The sequence below is a fragment of the Trichechus manatus genome, unplaced genomic scaffold (assembly GCF_000243295.1).
Source record: "Trichechus manatus latirostris isolate Lorelei unplaced genomic scaffold, TriManLat1.0 scaffold00069, whole genome shotgun sequence".
In the NCBI taxonomy this organism is placed as follows: Eukaryota; Metazoa; Chordata; class Mammalia; order Sirenia; family Trichechidae; genus Trichechus; species Trichechus manatus.
The window spans coordinates 5854963-5856516 of NW_004444005.1; the positions used below are offsets into that span (position 1 = coordinate 5854963).

The window sequence follows — 1554 nt, forward strand, 5'->3', positions numbered from 1 at the left end:
GATTTAAAGTGGGGTCGTGACCCATTTCAAAACCCTCCTGGGTGCAAATTCTGAACTGCCCACCTGCAGTCCCAGAAGGAGCCGCTAAGAAGCTTGGTCGGCAATGGGAACCAGGGCTATACCGACAAGCGCTGACACCAAGCCTGCGGGGACAAGACGGCCCAGCCCCGGTGAAGAGAAGAGGCGCTTCCTTCCCCCGTGAGGAATATGGTGGGTGTCACCAAGCCTCTGTCCACTCCTGACACACTCTTCCCCTGGGAAGGGGCACAGGGAAGCACACCAGTACTCACAGCCCCGCCCACCCTTTGCCCTCTGGAAACCAGCTTCCGGGCAGCCTGGGCAGAGCTTGGAGTCTGCTCCGGCCCTCTCCCCTTCACGGGTGCCTGGGGCGAGGGGCCCAGCTGGCCTAATCCCAGGGTTCACTTAAAGTCCTGCGGGCTCTACACCAAGCACCCGCCTGCACTCCAGCCTCTGCCACTAACAGTAGTGATGGCTGGGCCTCCATTCTTACGATGCTGCCATTCTCCCAGGCTCAAAACCTAGGCAGGAGGGAGGGATGGGTCTCACGGAGGAACTTCTCAAACCCAGCAAGGTCAGGTGGGCCTGTTCTGCCATATGGAAACGAGCTCTATGGCCTCGTCCAAGTGGCTGAACTTTCCCGAGCCTCGGCTTCATCACCTGCCAGCTGGGAAAGGAGGCCTGACTTGCAAGGTTCCTGGAAGTCAGAGGCAATGGAGGTAACACACCCAGCACCCGCTAGGCACTGAATGAAGAATGAGTCGGCTGCAGACACTTACGCTTGTCGTTCATGAACCTCCGGCAGAACTCCTGGAAGGTGCCGCGGTAGCTCATGGTCCGCAGGGAGCGGTGGAACTGGTAATAGGACACCACCAGGTCCTTGGGGTTACGGGCCATGTAGATGACCTGTGAGTGGAGGGCCTGATGAGTTCGGCATACCTTCCCTCCCCGGCACATACAAACCACACTTTCGAATATTATAAGCCAACATCCTCCTGCTTCCAATGTCAAGTTCAGACACTCACTGCTGCCCAGCGCTTTTTTGCTCTTACATTCTGTTCATCCAACAGCATTTGCTGGAATAACTGTTTGACTATTTTACTGTATATATTTTTTGTCCTCTATTATTGTTGCTGGAGCCCTGGTGGCACAGTGGTTAAGAGCTCGGCTGCTAACCAAAAGGCTGGCAGTTCAAATTCACCAGTTGCTCCTTGGAATCTCTGTTGGGCAGTTCTACTCTGTCCTATAGGGTCGCTATGAGTCGGAACCAACTCAGTGGCAACGGGTTTGGTTTGGGTTTGGTATTGTTGTTGTTAGGTACCGCTGAGTCGATTCCAACCACAGCGACCTGTGTGACAGAACAGAACTATCCCATAGGGTTTTGTCGGCTGTAATCTTTATAGGAGCAGACAGCCACGTCTTTCCCCATGTCCTCTATTACTACTTTAAAATCAGTGGACGACAGAAAGATTACAATCCAGACAGTGATGAGTGTCCAGGCCTGATAAACACAATGCGGTCGAGAGAAAAGAAGAC

The 1554-nt window shown here is 53.9% G+C and overlaps 1 protein-coding gene across 1 annotated transcript in view; it reads right to left on the reverse strand.

The window, feature by feature from the left end:
- The window catches only part of SULT4A1 (sulfotransferase family 4A member 1), a 34626-nt gene that overhangs the window by 14460 nt on the left and 18612 nt on the right, over positions 1 to 1554 (reverse strand). The window contains exon 3 of the mRNA XM_004380053.1: positions 798 to 939. Within this exon, the coding sequence (XP_004380110.1) occupies positions 798 to 939 (142 nt within the window). The remainder of the gene's footprint in view (positions 1 to 797; positions 940 to 1554) is intronic.